We start from the raw sequence: 17,952 nt of genomic DNA on the forward strand, positions 1-17,952 counted from the left end.
TAATCGTGCTTGTGGTGTTAACTATTTTGTGAGCTTGCTTTTGTTTCAATCACAGATTTATGGGTGAACATCTGTTTGCATGCTCTGTGACCTCACCCTTCATATTAGTTGTTTAACTGGGAGTGAACCAGGGATATGTGATTGCCACTCCCTCACCTGCCAAATTAAGACCTTGCCCCCTGCTATAAAGAGCTGGGCTGCCCTCCTATCTTCCTCAGAGTTTCTGTGGATCAGCAAATGGTTATGGCAAACGAGTGGCTGCTGTGGCTGACCCTGTCTGCCATCATAGCTGCTTGGCACAGCGGTACATATATTAATTTCCATTAGGCAGCCAGAAAAATATAACAAATTGGACCGTTAACTTTTAACATGTTTACTCATGTGCTACAGCCTTATTGTGTTTAATTATTATTGATTACTTGACAAATAACGCTTACTTTTTTCAACAGAGGCAAAGTCTGCTGTGAACACCTTCTCCTCCCAGATTCCAGAAAAACTAACAGGTGAGTTTGTTGGTTAATAACTGTAAATTATTTTCTTATGTGTGACAATGTATTATTGTAGGTAAATACCTGGGTAAAACACGGCTGCTGTTGTATTGTTATGTCTGATCTGTTTTTTTTGTAGGTGTGAGTCCCATCCACAATGGCCAGGTTTGCAGTACATGGGGTAACTTCCACTTCAAGACCTTTGATGGAGATGTTTTCCAGTTGCACTCGACTTGCAACTACGTCCTGACCTCTTCATGCAGGAGCAGTTACAACGACTTCAACATTCAGATAAGACGACAGGAGGCTGGCAACCATCACACCATCAAAAACATCATTATGAAGCTGGAGGGTTCAGTAGTGGAGCTCTCTGAGGGCTCAGTGGTTATCGATGGAAAACCGTAAGTTTTTGCTAAAAACCCTAACCCTTTCCACTCTGCCTGCACAAAGTAGAGATTCATACTGGATGGTACATATGGGTCATATTTAATATTATAAAACGGGTAGCTCAAATTAAGTAATCTAATTGGTTCATAGCCGTGATATAATAACCATATACAACACCTATGATTCGAATTCCTTCGCACAATAAGTATCATAAAAAAAAAACAAAACAAAAAAAACAGACTAATGTACTGATAGCTGGTGCCATGACACAGAGCTATTTGAAATTCGGCAAAGTATCCCTTTAAGTGTACGCTATATACAATATTTTCACTGTTTAAGCTTGCTGTTAGACAGCCCTTTCCGACAGAAAACTGAAGCCGTTGTCTATGCTTTCTTCAAAGCCACCAGACTCCATTGAAAAAAACTGTAATTTTACCTAGCAGAAAATGAGCATTGCTCTTTCTACCACTGCCTTGATCAGTTAGTTGCTGGTCTACTGCTGTCTTGATCGGTTAATGTGTTTGTGTTATTGTGTGCCTTTCTTTAGCATTAAGCAAAATAAATAGTCTGTGGTAGCTGCCGGTGTAGGCTAAAGCTACCTGCGCTGCGTTCCATAGCAACTGCCTCAGTATGTGCAGGCAGCCAGCCCAAAAGTGAACATTATTATTTATTATTCTAAATTTGAATGTGACTATACATTTCATATTGTCATACTTGATGACTGTTTTATATTGCTCACTTCAGTCCATGATATGTTGTGACTATCACTCAAACTGGCCGCCATGCCACACCCACACCGTCTGACAAAAAGTTTTGCTTTTAATAACTTTTCATCTTCAAGGTGTTGAGATGGTACAGACCAAATTTGAAGTCCATCGGATGAGATCTGTAGGAGAAGTTTGTTAAAGTATAGCACTTATAGTTTTGGGCCTACTTCCTGTTGCAACTAGGGGCCGCCAAGACTTTTTACGACAATTTCTCGTAAGGGTTGGACTCTTATGAATCCTGAAAAGTTTCGAGCCAATTGGACAATGTACGCTCAAGTTACACCCACTTCCTGTTTCGATGGCGAAATACACAAAATGGCCGCCACGCCACGGCCACACCCTACGATGAAAAGTTTTTCTTTTAACAACTTTTCATCTTTAACGTCTTAAGATGGCACAGACCAAATTTGAAGTTGATCAGATGAAATCTCTAGGAGGAGTTCGTTAAAGTACGACATGTGGAAATGGCCAAAATCACACTTATTTCGAACTTTCAATTCAAAATGGCAGACTGCCTGTTGCGTTAAGGGTGTGTACCACATTTTGTTAGTCTACGTTAAATGTACTGCAGGGCCTCCACTTTTTTTATTTTGTAGGGGGCGCTAGCGAGCCATTTTTGTGTGCCTATTCCCAAAACCATTAAAATACGTACATTTTCACCAGACTTGTTGTGACTGCCAATTTTGGTGAGTTTTTGAATATGTTAAGCCCCTCAAAAAGCCAATTCATTTGCCGAAAAAGAAGGAATAATAATTCCTTCAGTTTCAATAGGGCCTTCTCCACTGTCATCGCTCAGGCCCTAATAATGGCCAAAATAACAACTTCTTTTTGTTTTCGCAGAGCCACCCTACCATTCAGTCAAGCAGGAGTGCTCATTGAGAAAACCCCCACCTACATCAAAATCAAAGCAAAGCTGGGTTTAGTTGCTATCTGGAATGAGAAGGACGCTTTTATGGTAGGATTGTAGCTACATAGTAAAGCCTGTTATGACCATTATTCTTACAAATACTGTATTTTAAGTATAACAGGGTTATATTCATGCTTTGTAATGTTAACAATTGGTGGGTTTCACCACAATATAGCTGACTGAGGATATGATTTAAGGCATATTTACATATATGTATACTTTGAATTTCCAAGTTTTTCCAAGATCCAATTTTTGTGATCAGAATGACCATTTGGAAACAGTGGAAACTGTGGTAAAGTTGGCGAGTGTATCTAAGGCTGTGCTGCAGAGTCGAGCTCCTGCTTAAATTGTTGGTTTTGTCCTCCCAGGTGGAACTAGACCTTAAGTACAAGAACCACACCTGCGGTCTTTGTGGAGACTTCAATGGGGTCCAGCTTTATGATGAGTTCTTCAGCCATGGTACACTTTGACCCACTTTAACAATTCTGTCAGTATAGGCATGGGCACAAAACTGACATGTTTCTTCATTATTATCCACACAGGTGTAAAAATATCCCCCATGGATTTTGCTAACTTCTGGAAAATGGATGGTCCAACTGAAAGCTGCTCTGAGTACCCGCTGGAATCAACACAAAGCTGCAACAACATGGTAAGGCTTCACCAAGAAACCAAAATGGAAAAAAAAAAGTTCTACCAATGCTCAAAGTCCAACCAGTGCAAAGACGAGAAGTGAAACACAGCATGGGAGCAACCACAGTAATAATCCCTCAGAAATGGTAACCACCATTGCCACACGTGCTGCGCCCCATCAGCTACATAACATAATACAGAGTCAGCAAACTAAAGGGGCTTTATGACGTAGGTTTACATTCAGTGTTACTCACCAAAACACATTGTGTGCAATGTGTTTGTTTTAATGTACTTATATTTGCCTTTTTAATTGTATTTTTGCTTGTTTTAACTGTAAGGTGTCCTTGTATACTGGTGTGGATAATATATATGTGGCCTTTGTTATAAATTTGACAGACTTGATGCAGAAATGTTGCATCTTCTTCGCTTTGCATGCCTAATAACTTGCTCTCTTCTTGTCTTTTCCTCTGGTTCCATTCCTGTCTGTCTGTCTGTCTGTCTGTCGGCCTGTCTGTCTGTCTGTGTGTCTGTACTGCAGAAACCTCTGTGTGAGCAGATCCTTACAGGGCCAGCCTTCAACAGCTGTCACAGTCTGCTGGACGTTGCCTCCTTTACTTCTGCCTGTGTTGCAGACCTCTGTAACTGTGATAATGGCATGAATGAACACGTTGACCCCTTCTGCCTGTGCAACACTGTGTCAGAGTTCTCCAGACAGTGTGGACATGCGGGTGGCAAACCCCTAAACTGGAGAACCAAAGACCTCTGCTGTGAGTACACTCATTAGACACTGCCTACGTAATAGACCATGGGAAGGAGAGGTTGTCTGCCCTGTCTGACTCTGGGCTTTTGCCCAAACATAATATCTCAGGCACATGGGTTTACTGACTCAAAACATCCAAAGACCAAAAATCAGGGTCACTCTGACATCATTTTCAGTCAGGAGGTATTTGAGAAAGCTGATCGAGAACAATGGTCAGTATTAGGAGGAGACTGTCCGAATGGTGTACCCTTGGTCTTGGGTTAGGGTGATATTTTGGTCATATATTACATTTTTAAGCAAGCAGATACAGAATATAATGTATAGGTAACAGCATCACACAATTAAGAAAGTTATTGTTTTTAACAATTCCAGTGAAATGTTGCACCTGGAAGACTCCGGGAGTCTGGAAAAATGCAGTATCTATTGAATTTGTTTTGTACCCTTATGTATTAATCCTATTTATCTCACATTCACTTACACAGACCAGTCCCTCATTAAGCAAACACTGAGGTCAGAGTGAATGAGCTGATTAATGTATCACATGAGGTCAACCCCACCCCTTCTCAAAGCTTAGGAGTTCTGGGAGGTGTGTAGCCATTGAGGGGCTGGAACCGGGCTACGATAGGGTAGTTTGTGTGGACAAATGTTCAGAATTTGAATCCGAGAGGGAAGATAAGTCAAGTACTGAAAAATAAACCTGCTGTAATCACAGGGAAGTCATGTCCCAACAAAATGGAGCACAAGGAGTGTGGGAGTCCCTGTGCTGATACCTGCTCCAACCCAGAGGCCAGCCACACCTGTGATCACCACTGTACTGATGGATGCTTCTGCCCTGCAGGTACAGCATAGTCATGGCACGCACGCACGCACGCACACACACACACACACACACACACACACACACACACACACACACACACACACACACACACACACCTCTTATAGTGCAGTAATTCTTTGATCACTTTTAGGCACTGTGCTGGATGATTTAAACGGAACGGGTTGTGTCCGATTAAACGAGTGCTCCTGCAGCTACAACAGCAAGATATATGGACCGGGGGAGTCCTACTCCAGTAACTGCAAAAAATGGTATGATAAAGGCTACAGCATGTCAGCCTGCCTGCATGTAACAGAACACTCCACAGAATTACACATATTTTACATGTATGACAGGATGGATACGGTGGACCTACGTGCCTTAGTGGGATTATAAGTGCATGTGAGTGAATATTGGCGTGCAAATGAGTTTTCTTTGTCCCATTCATTGTCTCAGTGCCATGTATGCATGCAAATACGTCCATTCAGCTGCAAAGGAGAGTAGCAACGTTAACCGGCGCTGCTCCTGGCGACTGAAGTGGATGTTTTTGGTAAAAAGTCAACTCTGTAGATAACCCGGAGTTGAGGCAGAACAGCTGAAGGACATCAGAGGCAAAACCAAAAAAAAAACATTTTCTCCATAAGATATGATCCAGTTTCAGTTTTTCGGTTGGCCTAATAGTCAATTCAGAGAGTATTAAAGACGACATTTCCTCACCATTTTTGGGGATCCTTGACTTGCAACCCAAATTATTATAGGACGATTGAAATGTAGCAGTGTCGTACTGCCACTGATTTTGGTTAAGCACTTCTCCCATGAGGTCATACATAGTGCTAGAACAGGCGTTCCAGGGCGCAGTGGGGGAATGACAGAGGCACGGTTCTCCTCATTACAAGTCAGTGTAGCATCAAAATGATTTTGAAGCTGTAATTTAAGTTTAAATAGTAACATAATGTTGCTTCAAGATTCATTTGTTTGTGTGTGTGCTGACAGTGTGTGTGCAAGTGGCCGGTGGACGTGTACGGAGGAGGACTGTCCAGGTACCTGCTCTGTGGAGGGAGGAGCCCACATCGACACCTTCGATGACAAAGTCTACACCTTCCATGGGGACTGCTCCTATGTGCTGGCTAAGGTAATACACATCATCACCTGTGCTGTTATATCACACACACACACACACACACACATACACACACACACACACCTCTGTCCTGGTAACACCTACCTAGACTAGCCATCAACCTCAAACCAGTCAAAGCTATTAATAATAGAAGGTTGTGATTAGTGTATGGAAAAAAAGGGAGTAGAGGTATGAATATCATCTCTGTACCATCCCATATAATAAATCAGTTCATTTAAAATTGAAAAGGGGAAATCTAATATGTGACACAAATGCAATCAACTAAGATCAAGGCTTGAAAACTGGTATCACTTTACAACTGATTGGCATGTTTTAATAGCAAGTAAGTTATAATACAAAATGTTTGTTGAACATAACAATAAGTTTATATTGTTTTCTTAAGGTGTCATTTTGTGACACCAACAAAAATCACTTAGTCAAGTGATTATGGATTTAACCTTAAGTTTCTACTGCTTTTAAAACAAATATTGTTTTTGTTAAAGAATACAGAGTTAGCATGCAATACTGATATCTCATAGTTCCCTGCTATGTATTCTGTTCTGATCCCCTCCGCCCACACAGTTAGTATATTAACAGTCCCACACAGGGCCTAAGATCTGTAACATGTACATGATAGTTGCCACGAAGAAAGTCATTCTGTAGAGCCTTCATCCTATTTCACCTGTGTTCATTATTCTCAAACCAGAACACAATGTTGACGATGACTCATTTTCACTCATGCCCCCTGAAAAGAAGAAAAAATTGTCTGATGTCACTGTTTTCAGGTTACATAATGTAGGTATGGTAGGAATTTGGCGTAAACTAACTTAAAAAAAATGTTTTGTTACATCAGACAATTTTACTTCAAAGATCCCCAGAAATGCAGAGTAAATGTGGTATTCAATACTATCTGAACTGACTATTAGGCCAACAGAAGAACATTAACTTAACTATATTAGATTAGAAGCCACCCCCGCTCCAGCCCTGCCCAACACATGAGCTCTCTGTGTCCATAGATAACCAGTTCAATGTAAAAAAAGAATACATAGAACACACTTAGATTTAAAAAATAAAAATGGGAGTGATACATCCACTGCTACATCTACTGGTATTCTTAACCCTTTACACTGTTATCTGCAGGTATGCCATTTCAGTTCAGCAGTAGTTCAATAGTCTTGTATGTTTGTATGTTTAGGACTGCAGTGGATCCCAGTTTGTGGTACAAGGAGAACTGGAGCAGTGTGGACTGACTGAGAGTGAGACCTGCCTCAAGTCTGTTACCTTGGGTTTGTCTGGAGGGGCTAATGTGAGGATTACACACACACACACACACACACACACACACACACACACACACACACACACACACACACACACACACACACACACAGTTTTTTTGCCTTTTTTAATTGGAAAATTCTGTATTATTCAGTCTTATCAGAGTATAATTCTCGAAGGTAGCAGATATGTTTTATGGATGATCCTGAATCATCTCACTCAAAACAGCATGGATGTTTTTTTTTCAAAAGTTTGTATGCGTGTGGAAGCACCAGAGACACAAATTAACACCCCAAATCCCAGAAAAAGTGATTTTTTTCCTAATGTGGGCACTTTAAAGCAGTGAAATCAGGATTTGTTGATTTTCTTTTTAATCATAGAACACACTCAGATTGTAAAGTTTTAAATAATAACATCTCGTCTCCTTTCATATGAAGGTGATCAAAATCCAGTCCAATGGCAAGGTTTTTGTGAATGGCATCTACGCTCAGTTACCCTTCTCTGCTGGTGAGAGACACTCCTCTGTACACTACTCACCTTAGACTTGCTCTGTCTGTATGAAGAAAGAGATAGCCACATTATAAGCTACAGAATATTCCTCTGTGTAATGTATACCACAAACAGTTAAGCTGAATGAGTGAACGAGGAGTGAATAAACACATTTCTCTTCATCTGAGGCTTCTCAGTTCCTAAAGGTTTCATTGTAAGACCCAAAGAAATCTGATCTCTTCCTTTTTGTCTCTTACATCTCTCTCTCTTAAATAATGCCGTCCTCATGTACATTTTTATAATAAACATTTACAGCTGGTTTCTATATTCCATAGTTTCTGAATTCTGTAAAGTGAAATACTGTAAATAAAATATAAATTACTTTATTAATTAATATTAATTTAATACATTATTAAAGATAATATATATAACATTGTGGTTGCAGCCACTGCTTTACAATCAAAAGTGTCATTTTTGGACATGGAGCCGCAAAACATATTTGAAGGACTCTATTTAGTCTAAATTAGGCTATTAACATTAGTAATAGGTCTAAATGAGCATTATCTAAGAATAGATGCTTTAATATTTTAATGAACGATTCTTTGATGGAAATTACCGACCGTGAACAGCTTTACACGCCTTACTATCTCCTGAGCTGCCAAAAAACTAGCTGCAGTAGTGGAGTTTTGAGATTTGATCCAATTCTTAAAAGTGCATTTGCTCTGCTCTGCTCTCTGCAGCAGTTCCAAAATCGCTTTCTTTCCCTCCACCCCAGCTGAATACTTTTCAGCAAATGCTGTGTGCTTGTTCTGGAAACATCTTTTAATATAACTTTTTTAGGATTTGGAATCCATAGCTAGTCTATGGAAACTAAAAACCATGGATTAGGCGCCGGGCCGTAGACATAAGTAGGCTATGACGCACATTTTAGTTGACTATAATGTTATGAAAAGGAAAAATGTAAAAATCCCTTTAGGCCTACAACAAGGAAAATAAACATTATTAATTTCCATATAATTTTTTGTCAAAGCCACAGGGAGCCACTGGAGAGAAAACTCACGAGAGTCGCTGCCTGACGACCTATCCTAACCTTAACCATTCGAGGCATTATTATAACCAATACCTTCCTCAACCACCTTGCAAGACTTTTGCAAATCTTGGGTTACCATCTAGACACGATCATGGGTATGGGGTGGTGCATGGACAAAAACCATGAAAGGAGCTGTGCGGTTTAATTCCTGACAGTAATCAGTGAACATCATTGCCTGTGGCTGTGGCTGGATCAATGACCTTGCTGTTGCACCAGCAACACCTACTGGTTGGCCAGGGTGTAGGAAGAGGGTGTTTAAGTGTGTGTCTTATTAGACTCTTTATCCTATCTATCCCATTGCTGGCTGATGAAAAGGAGTGGCTGGTGACCTCTTGCGTCCATGTGAGGTCACTGCCACAGATCAATATTAGAGTTAACTGGGACAATGACTGCCATGTGTAAAATAAACATGGAAATGGCACTAAGAGAGATTGGCACTATGTGTATATGTAATTCCAGGCATGGATATAAACAGCATGAGCTCAGTAATTCACATTTCATGAGAATCATTATCCAACCTCTACAGCAGCTGATAAACATCCAGTGGCTGTTTCCACATAATCCTCCCCAACAACTTCACCATCTTAACTGCATATCTAGCATTATTTGATTTGCCTCTTGCCTGGCTAAGAACACAGTTTGCAGAAAATTTGATATTTCACTTTTAATATGCTTAGCTGTGAACTGTTTTCCTGTCTGATGAAAAGTATTTCATTGTCTCCACCCTTCCACTCTTTTATCAAACCCCAAATCCCATCCTCAACTTTTCTCTTAACCCCTAGCTGGGATCTCCGCCTTCAGAGGGTCCTCTTACTACCTGCTGGTGCAAACGTCTGTTGGTGTTCTGATGGAGGTGCAGCTCCAGCCAGTCATGCAGCTCTACGTCAAAGTGACCAGTGATTACCAGGCCAAGACCTGTGGTATGTGTATAAAAAAGATCTGTATGTGCCCTCAGACATGAAAGACTTATTGAAAGCATCCCACAGAACTCAATCAGTGATGGCGTTATTGATCCCAATTGGTTGTTGCAAATATGTTAAGCATATCATGTATGCTTGTTAAATTGTAAAAGAAAGTGAGTATTTCAACAAAAACACGTAAATATTCATCAAACATAAGTGTGAGAAAGCTATTGTGGCATAAATACAAGTTATCCAACGATGTAGTACTGGTTGCCTTGATGCAGTATCTTTTTTAGTATTCCTTTGCTTCATGGAGCCAGAAGTGCTTAGTAAATGTTTGAAGCGGTAATAGCTACCCTAGACCAACAGATGTGTGTAATATTCCATGTATACCTATTTTCAAGGTTTGATCAATTTTCAAACCATATAGAAAAGTTACTTCTTCAGAGGTTCTGCCAAACTGTACAACGTTTTGATTATTTTTATTGATCTTAAATATGTCATTGACGGACTTCATGATTTGCCGTAATTAATGAAAGAACTGCATGCAAGTGAAAGTTGCAAATCCCAAGCACAATTGGCAATATTGGTTCATATTCAATTATCAGCAGGGCTACACGAAATCTGCAGACACAACATTTTCCGCTGATTAAAAAAATAAAAATAATTAAAGCTCAGAATGTTAATACATCTCCACCCAGGCAGAAACATTACTTTTTCATTCTGGATCACTGCTGAAAAATCAGGAGCTTCTGTTTGGGTCTGCTTATCAGTCTGTTTTGGTATGAAAGAAGAAGAAAGCTATAGAAAGACAAAAAGATGATGAAGCCAAGTTAGGATTATTCTGCCCTGTGGGGAAAGAGTATCCACAGAATAAATCCAATGTGCTGCTTATGTGTTGGCATTGTTACGCTTGTCTGCCTGCAGGTCTGTGTGGGAACTTCAACGGTAACCAAGCTGATGACTTTCTAAAGCTCAGTGGCGTTCCAGATGCCACAGCACCTGGTTTTGTCAACAGCTGGAAGACACATGCTGGTTGCCCTGATGTTAAGAGCAACTTTGAGAACCCCTGCAGTCTTAGTCTGGATAATGGTAGGCCTCATTTTGATTCTCTGTAATCACTGTAGGTTCTTCAGAATGATTAACTTTGGTCTGGGTTTGTCAATAACAGAGAAGTACGCCCAGCACTGGTGCTCCATGCTGAGTGACCCTCAGGGAGTGTTTGCCTCCTGTCACTCAGAGATCAGCCCTGACTCGTACAAGGAGGTGAGACTCATAGCTACAGATTTGACATATTTCTGTGGATTGCACCTGGACCACTGTTCAGACCTGTGACATTACCTCACACTACACCGCTTTTTTTATTTTGTCTCCTCACAGAACTGCATGTATGACAGCTGTAACTGTGAGAAAAGTGAGGACTGTATGTGTGCTGCAGTCTCCTCCTATGTCCATGCCTGTGCAGCTGCAGGAATCCAGCTCACCGGCTGGAGGTCGACCATCTGTGGTGAGTAATAAGAAGAGCCAAATCACACCTTTGGTATTCTTTTTGTATGGAAGCAATGTGAGACCATGATACATTTGTTTTTGCCTTGTAGAAACATCTTGCTGTGCTTTGAAACCTGTGCTTTAGTAGGTTGATACAGTGTTGAGTAGCCCGCTTTGAGTGTAATAATAATAATAATAATAATAATACATTTCATTTATATAGCACTTTTCATAGTACTCAAAGACACTTTACAGTAAACCCAGCAAAATAAAAACATTTTTAAAAAGTGAAGCAATAAAGCCAACACAAAAACAAGCATATTAAAAGCAAGTGAAACAATAAGACCAGCAACTAACAGTAGATGAAATGTAATATAGTGTTGTGGAGTATAAGCTCACTGTTTGATTATAAATAAAGCAATAAGACTTTCTGCAGTGTTCGATTCCAGCGTTGGCAGCACAACCAGTTTACAATGTTCAAATGTTGAAACACTATGATAAAAATATCTCTACCAAACAGGAGTTGAACCATTAACCAGAGCATTATGTAAGAGTTCATCTAATCACTGTGCTATGGAGGACACCGTTATTACTACAGATGGGGAGACAGAGAATAGAGAGGGTTGAAAAGCTCCACAGATAAAAGACAATCTTGGCATAGGCAGAGAGGTCGCAACACTGCAAGAATGCTATTACTCTGAGAGTCCACTGGGGAGCGGTATGTCGCCATGGAACCATGTTAATGGTCCCTTATCATGGCTACCCTTGTACCATCTGAACTCCCACTGTGTGTGACATGTAGTTGGGACCATTGTCCATTTGTCTACAGAGGACACTACACTCCATGAAGATAGTAATACAATAAAGTATGAGTTGAGACAAGCCCAGCAGTAGAAAGTCTCTCAACGAATCTCTTTTTGCTGACATTTCTTTCCCAACAATGGTTTTATTGCCCTGACACTAGCGTATAGGGCACAAGATGGCAGCCAACCAAAAGCAATAGAGTTCTAACACTCTGAGGCCCCTAACTAAAACCAGTAGCTGCCTGAAGAGTAAGAAAAACAAATTCAACAACCTATAACACTACAGCAAGACTATCAAACAACATTTTGCTGTAAAATTGTAGCACAATAACAATGGAATGGTCCTTTTAACATCTTCATGTGGCAGGATTGTGCAACGGTTCTTGACTGATTCTGCGCTCTGACTCCCTAAGGGAAATATGCTAGCTGGTGCCCCAGCAGCATGGTCTACTCCTACAACATCACGTCCAGCGGTCGCACCTGCCGCTGCATCAGCACCACAGACCCCAGCTGTCACTTCTCTTTCCCGCCAATCGACGGCTGTATCTGTGTAGAGGGAACCTATCTGGATGACACTGGGAAGTGTGTCCCATCTCAGGCTTGTCCTTGTTATCACAAAGGCTCAGTGGTGCCTCCCGGACAGGTCATCAACAAGGATGGGGTCATGTGGTAGGACATTTTTTTTATTGTGTTATTGCAGTGATGTACAGTATATGGAATTTGGTAGGTTTAAATGTTACACCTCATATCTTATTTTTAAAGCCCCAAACCATAATGTTGTAATGAAGTAGGCCTATATTAATATATAGAAAATGAAGAGTTTGACTCATACATTAAAAGGCATTTTGTGTGTTTCTAAACCGATCATAATTGCAATTACTGACTCGTTGTAGTCCCTCGGTGCGTTTCCATGCAGTTTAAAAACCCAATTATATTTGGTTAACAGACCTAGCTCCTTTGGTAACTGGGGTATTTGTGTGTGTATTAAGTGTCTAAACCCACTGAGGACTTTGCCATGGCAAGTACTATCAAGAAGACCCAGTTCTGGAGGGACAAAGAAACATTACACTTTTTACACTTCATTTAGCTGGTGCTTTCATCCAAAGCGACTTCCATTCACCCACTGATGGTGCAGCATAGGGATGATTCAAGGTTCAATGTCTTGCCCAAGGGCAGTCTGACCTTTCGATTGGTAGACGACTGCTCTATCACCTGAGCCACAGCCACACACCGGAAGATTTACTGGCGTTATACTATTATTATTCCACACTCATGTTTACGGGGAGAACTGGCATAACCCGTTTAGCCACTAAACCAGCTTCCTGCTGTGCATGTAAACGCACTGACTGTTATCAGATACCTGCCAATCAATTTAAGAGTGACCCGCAGGCTTTGAATCTTCCACTCCTTTTGTTCACAGTTGGAATAAGGGCCTTTAGAAAAACAAGTGAATATATGTTATTTGACCTATTTGTGATGTACTGAAAGTTTCCTGCAAGGTTTTATATGTATGCATATTAACAATCTTTTTAAATATTTCTCCACTAGCACCTGTGAGGAGGGCAAACTCAGCTGCATTGGAGAGTTTACTATACAGCCAAGTAAGTTTCATAATACAGAATCATCTGATATATAATAGCCTAAAAGTAAGTGCTACATTACCTCATGATTGTACTTTATAAACTCAAATGGCAATACAGTTGGTATTCACCAGCTGGACTCCGTTACTGGAATTTGTGTCTATGAATGTTTTGGACTAGGAAAGAGCAGGCCTTAACAGATTTGAGCTGACAGTAATCTCTATTTTAAAGACAAATCTAGATGGACAGCCTTGGACTGTAGTTGGCTGCTCGCATAGCTAAAATAATTGGCTGCGTCATTTCAACAATTTTTATATTTGAAAATGCAATCTGGGATTTTTATCTGAATTTAGATGTGTTAATTTACTTTCTCTGAAAGTGAGATGTTTACAGTAAAAGGATAATGATCTCATGTATATGTGTTAAGTTCAGAGCTGGAGTCAGGACGTGGTTAAAAACTGGAGGCAGGAGGAAACGCTAGCTTTGCTGGTTTAATGCACTACCAACATCATTTGTTAAATCTGTACAAAAAACTAATTTGTGCTGCACACAGTTACTGTGCCCAGCTGTTCCAACATGTAGCTGCCTCTAAAACCTTCAACGGTTATTTTTATATTTCTGTACTGGTCAAACAAACAGATACAACGGGAGCTTTAGATGTGTTGGCGTCAGCTTAGTATTTACTGTAACACGCAGACAAAATTGATGAAAATACAATAAAACTACAATAATACAAAATTCCTAAGGAAATTGACCTGCAGGACAAACTTGAATTTACCGATTTGTATCTTAGAGACTTGGCACAGAATAAAATACTACTACACGTTCTCCCGTTTGTTCTACTTTCTTTACTGGAAGCACTTTCTGTTATAAGGGGAACTCATTTGAAGTAACCTGTAGGGATCAGTGCCCTCTTAGAACAGGAGACAGCATTGCACGGGGACATTAAATCAAGGTGAATACCAGTTCAAACTAATGTGTTCCTTTTAAAAAGGTTTTGATATTCTGGGGTGAAATTTTGTAAAGAATAAAAATGATTCACCCATGAACTGTTTTACAACCATTGAATCACATCAAATAGGCTTATGCTTTAGTTTTACATTAGACAATCAGTTTTTTTTCACATGCTTCTGCCTTTAGCCTCCAAAAGCTGTGGTGTTTTTTGCTGCCAGGGGGTATGTTTACCTCACTTTACGGCAAATATGCTCCTCTGAAGGCTTTGATTATTCCTCTGGTATCCCAGAAATAAAAAAGGAATTGAGAAATTGACGGAACAAAAACAAAAGAGCTGCTGACTCTCATGCATCATCGTAATTCTCAGGCTGTGTATGCGTGTGAACAAGATTCATTTTAGAAGTACATGAAAGTAATTTCAGATATATCTCTTCTCAGCAGCCTGTGCTCCTCCCATGGTGGCCTTCAACTGCTCTGCTAATGACCCCGTTGCAAAAGGAACGGAGTGTGAGAAGAGCTGCAACACATTAGACATGGCCTGTGTGAGTCACCTTTTGCCCAACATAAAGGAACATTTATCTATACAAATACAGATTGTAAGATTATGTCTAGGTCAAATATTTGGATAACCTGAGCTCTGAGGTAGGTTAAATATTTTCTCTGCTGGTGCAGAAAAGAAACATATGACTGTGGACTGTACATTTGATCTCTTCTGCAGATGGCCACAGAGTGTGTCTCCGGCTGTATGTGTCCATCTGGGACGGTGTCTGATGGTAAAGGAGGCTGCATTAAGCCAGAGGCCTGTCCTTGTGTTCACAACGGTGTCTCCTACCAGCCTGGAGAGACCACCAAGGTGGACTGCAACACCTGGTAAGTTACTGTAAACCCAAGTGGAGTGAAACGCTGTAACGGTAAAGCTAGAAATATTCGGCAGGTACTTGATTCTTTTGCTTACACCTTTATCTGTGACTGACATGTTTTTTTTTTTTATTGCTAAACGACAACTAAAGCTACATGCAAAACTCTAGCCATAGTCTGAACAGCAGCAGTTCATGTGGACCAAACTCTAGTTCCTTTTTCATTACTTGAACACAGTTTTCAAAAGCTAACACACTTATCCCATGACTTTAACCACCATTTACAGCACTTTGTTTAAATGCTAACACACTGCTGTCAAAAATGTTAACCACACATTCAAAACAGAATGGATTTCAACCTGGCTCATTTAAATCTGGGTGGGGAAAGTAAAAGAGCAGCGCTTGTCCCCTCCCTCATTACCACCACTGAGGTGCCCTCGAGCAAGGCCCTTAAGCTGGGCAGCTCCAGGCAGGAATGTAGAAACAGGTCTCCAGTGGAAGCTGCTCAATTGACTTACCTGGATAAATAAAGGTTAAAAAACTAAAAACTGTGGTTGTAATTTAAGGGCAAACCTAAGCATGTGTCTTGTTGTTACAGGTATAAATGTTTGGAACTTTGTTCAAATGTGACAAGTTTATAATTTATACATTGGTTTTATATATATATATATATATATATACAGATGCTAAGATAGTTTTGGTGGAGGGGCAAGAGTGGCTCAGATCAGGAGGAGGAGGAGAAGGAGGAGGAGACGTGTGTTTTCTGATGACACTTGACCAGTGTGTTTAGTGTGTGTTATTCATTCAAAGAAAATGAGGATTGCTCTTTATTTAAACTGAGTTTTTGGTTTTTGATGCTGCACTGAGCCTGTTCTCTCAGTGAGGACATGTTTTGACATGTGTGAAGAGTTGTGTTGCTGTGAATGAGTTGTGCAGGTGATGTGAACTGTTTAGTTCTGGCTGTTGGTAATGCAGACTGTAGTTAAAGTTTTGCACATGTGGCTTCACTTGGGACCACTGTTAACAAAATGTGTTTTATTATAAGCGTGATGCCATCTAATCAGTATCTGTTTACAGCACTTGTAAAGACAGGAAGTGGCACTGCACTACCAACCAGTGTGATGGAACCTGCTCCGTCTATGGTGATGGACACTACATGACTTTTGATCAGAAGCGCTTCACCTTTGATGGCAACTGTGAATACATTCTCGCTCAGGTATACATGCACACATAATACTAAATAACAAATAATAAAACCAAAATCATTATCTCTTACCTTGTCCTACAAAAGGTCTGGTTTGCTGCACAAAATCAAAGGGATGCCATACTCTTGGATGTTGCATGCAAGCAGAGACAGACAATAAGCATATGAAATGTAAACATTGTTTGTGTGTGTGTGTGTGTGTGTGTGTGTGTGTGTGTGTGTGTGTGTGTGTGTGTGTGTGTGTGTGTGTGTGTGTGTGTGCGTGTGTCAGGACTACTGTGGCAGTGCTCAGAGTAATGGAACCTTCAGAGTGCTCACTGAGAATGTTCCCTGTGGAACCACAGGAACCACCTGCTCCAAGAGCATCAAGATCTTCCTGGGGGTAAACAGTCAATATAAAATGTTTCAAAAAACAACTTCAGTTTCCTGAGATGTTGAGATGAGTGAAAATAGCAGTGCGTGTATAAAATTAACCAACAATAAATTTTTGTTCATTTTTTTAGAGTGCAGAACTGATTCTAGCAGAGGGAAGCTACCAGCTGCTTTCAAGTGGAAATGAAGAAACAGTTCCATTCAGTTACAGCACTATGGGCATCTACCTGGTCATTGGAGCCAACAATGGACTCATTTTCATGTGGGACAGGAAGACCACCTTGTTCATCAAGCTCAGCCCAAAATATAAGGTAACTGGAATATGTGACAGGAGGTGACTACAATTGTTCTGTTCGGACAACAAAAGACAATCTTTGTTTTGATATTGAAGTTGACCAACATAATGCAAGGAACTCTTTTTCAGGGTCGTGTGTGTGGGCTGTGTGGCAACTATGATGACAATGCAAATAATGACTTCACCACAAGGTCCCATGCAGTGGTGGTCAACCCACTGGTGTTTGGGAACAGCTGGAAGGATTCACCGAGCTGCCCCGATGCTCACAGCCTCACCAGCCCCTGCACAGCCAACCCATACAGACAGGCGTGGGCCCAGAAACAGTGCAGCATTATCCAGAGTGACGTCTTCTCTCCCTGCCACTCCATTGTAGGTTGTTGTTGAAGTGGAGACCATGTTCAACTAATAATAGGGTCCAGCTTGAAAAACAAAAAAACAAAAAAAAAAGACTCTTTAAGTTAAAGGAGCAATGACACATTATAGAAATACTCCATCACAAGAAAATGCACTGCATTCAAAATCATTTATCATGCCCCCTTTCACAATGTTAAGTTATTATATATCACTGTATATCATTTGATAATTATTTGCAATGCATTAACATTTATGCAGTCTAATGTGGTGAGGAACTATTTTATATACTGTTGCGATGTTTAATCTCTGAGAATATTCTCCATAATGTCAACATGTCCTGTACTAAAATGTTGATATAGTTAATTATAGTAGAGTAATTAGTAACTGTCGGATAAATGTAGTGGAGTAAA

General features: G+C 40.4%; 1 protein-coding gene across 1 annotated transcript in view; it reads left to right on the top strand.

Moving 5' to 3' along the window:
• Positions 1 to 243: 243 nt before the first annotated feature.
• LOC114558152 (mucin-5AC-like) overlaps positions 244 to 17,952 on the top strand; it is a 31,411-nt gene continuing 13,702 nt past the window's right edge. Inside the window, 24 exon segments of the mRNA XM_028581937.1 lie at positions 244 to 304; positions 450 to 503; positions 628 to 889; positions 2,483 to 2,597; positions 2,918 to 3,008; positions 3,092 to 3,198; positions 3,718 to 3,946; positions 4,652 to 4,777; positions 4,911 to 5,028; positions 5,750 to 5,888; positions 7,072 to 7,182; positions 7,592 to 7,661; positions 9,516 to 9,653; positions 10,563 to 10,727; positions 10,807 to 10,901; positions 11,016 to 11,142; positions 12,340 to 12,595; positions 13,475 to 13,527; positions 14,902 to 15,002; positions 15,179 to 15,330; positions 16,395 to 16,533; positions 16,793 to 16,903; positions 17,025 to 17,204; positions 17,318 to 17,557. Coding sequence (XP_028437738.1) covers positions 244 to 304; positions 450 to 503; positions 628 to 889; positions 2,483 to 2,597; positions 2,918 to 3,008; positions 3,092 to 3,198; positions 3,718 to 3,946; positions 4,652 to 4,777; positions 4,911 to 5,028; positions 5,750 to 5,888; positions 7,072 to 7,182; positions 7,592 to 7,661; positions 9,516 to 9,653; positions 10,563 to 10,727; positions 10,807 to 10,901; positions 11,016 to 11,142; positions 12,340 to 12,595; positions 13,475 to 13,527; positions 14,902 to 15,002; positions 15,179 to 15,330; positions 16,395 to 16,533; positions 16,793 to 16,903; positions 17,025 to 17,204; positions 17,318 to 17,557 — 3,240 coding nt within the window.

The sequence above is a fragment of the Perca flavescens genome, chromosome 7 (assembly GCF_004354835.1).
Source record: "Perca flavescens isolate YP-PL-M2 chromosome 7, PFLA_1.0, whole genome shotgun sequence".
Taxonomy (NCBI): Eukaryota; Metazoa; Chordata; class Actinopteri; order Perciformes; family Percidae; genus Perca; species Perca flavescens.